Source organism: Branchiostoma belcheri, unplaced genomic scaffold (genome assembly GCF_001625305.1).
Source record: "Branchiostoma belcheri isolate BF01 breed outbred unplaced genomic scaffold, Haploidv18h27 scaffold24, whole genome shotgun sequence".
Taxonomy (NCBI): domain Eukaryota; kingdom Metazoa; phylum Chordata; class Leptocardii; order Amphioxiformes; family Branchiostomatidae; genus Branchiostoma; species Branchiostoma belcheri.
In genome coordinates, this window is record NW_017803843.1 from 2,400,944 (window position 1) to 2,402,118 (window position 1,175).

A 1,175-nucleotide genomic window follows, 5' to 3' on the forward strand; every position below is an offset into this window, starting at 1 on the left:
GGGAACAAAGACAAAAAGAGGAAGAAGACAAAGAAAGAAACAAGGGTCTTCAACTAGCAGAAGCAGGAGTGAGACAGGTAGTTGCCAAAAGTTTTAATGCTATTGTCACCTTCATATCTTTTTGTATAGCAGGGCAAGGATATAAAATGTAAACCAGCTTCAGCTTGCTCCTATGTTCAACATTTCCGCCTCTCTGTGCTGCTAGCTACTTCTCAAGGAACTGGGGCAGAAAGTGAGAGGTCGTTGCCAGGCAGTGAACAGGTGACGGGCACACAGACTGGTACTGCAACCGGTTAGTGGCTTCCTTACATTCCCTTCCTCGTAGATTTGTATCTTGTAGGATTTCCAACATCCTGTTTGCATGTAGCTGATAGATAGCAGCTTGGCTATGTAGATCAATTGTTTTCCTGTTGGTTTATCAATGCAAAAACAAAGTAATGAGTTGTTATGGTTTGTAGATGACAGTGACAAGGGTAGACGTCGCAGAAGGAGGAACCACAGTGCTCGATGTAGCTCAGCAACCAGTTCCATTGTCCTTAAACGGAAAACAGGTAGGATAGAGTGCTAGTACTTATCTTTTTTTTTTTAATGAACATTTTTGATGTGGCATTGACCTGTAGTAGTAGTAGTAGTAGCATCCACTATTTGATTATACAGCTGTGGGGCCCATCTAAGATAGGGGTGGGCAGCACTCAGCTAGTCTTCACACTTGTTTAGTGACATCAAAGGGTTAGAAAATCTAATTGTAGAGTTCATAAAAAATGGAAGAACTTCATCTATTTTCCCCCCTTATCTTTGTGAACAACATTGTAACACTTTGATTGCAATCACTACATAAAATTTATTCAATTTTGTTGTTCTGCCTTTAGGCATCATTCCAAGGATGCTGGCTACCAAGGACACCCTTCTGAACATGTGCTTACAGAGAGGGAATTACACACAGGCTCATCAGGTAAGAGCTTGAATAATGTTAGGTATGAATACTATATAAGGCCTCTAACTGTTTGTTGTTGATTGTATTGGAGTTAGGTAGAGTTAAGGTTTAGATAAGTATAATTTCAATCAGTAAAGCTCACTGCCAAAGTCACCATTATATCACCCAACACACTCTTCATATCCTTCCTATTTATATAGGTTATCAAGATGTTCCAGTTCAAAAATAGAAGCCAATGTTG

The 1,175-nt window shown here is 39.8% G+C and overlaps 1 protein-coding gene across 1 annotated transcript in view; it reads left to right on the forward strand.

Moving 5' to 3' along the window:
• The window catches only part of LOC109471136 (zinc finger FYVE domain-containing protein 26-like), a 23,438-nt gene that overhangs the window by 7,293 nt on the left and 14,970 nt on the right, over nt 1-1,175 (forward strand). The window contains exons 13-14 of the mRNA XM_019770365.1: nt 459-551; nt 870-952. Coding sequence (XP_019625924.1) covers nt 459-551; nt 870-952 — 176 coding nt within the window. The remainder of the gene's footprint in view (nt 1-458; nt 552-869; nt 953-1,175) is intronic.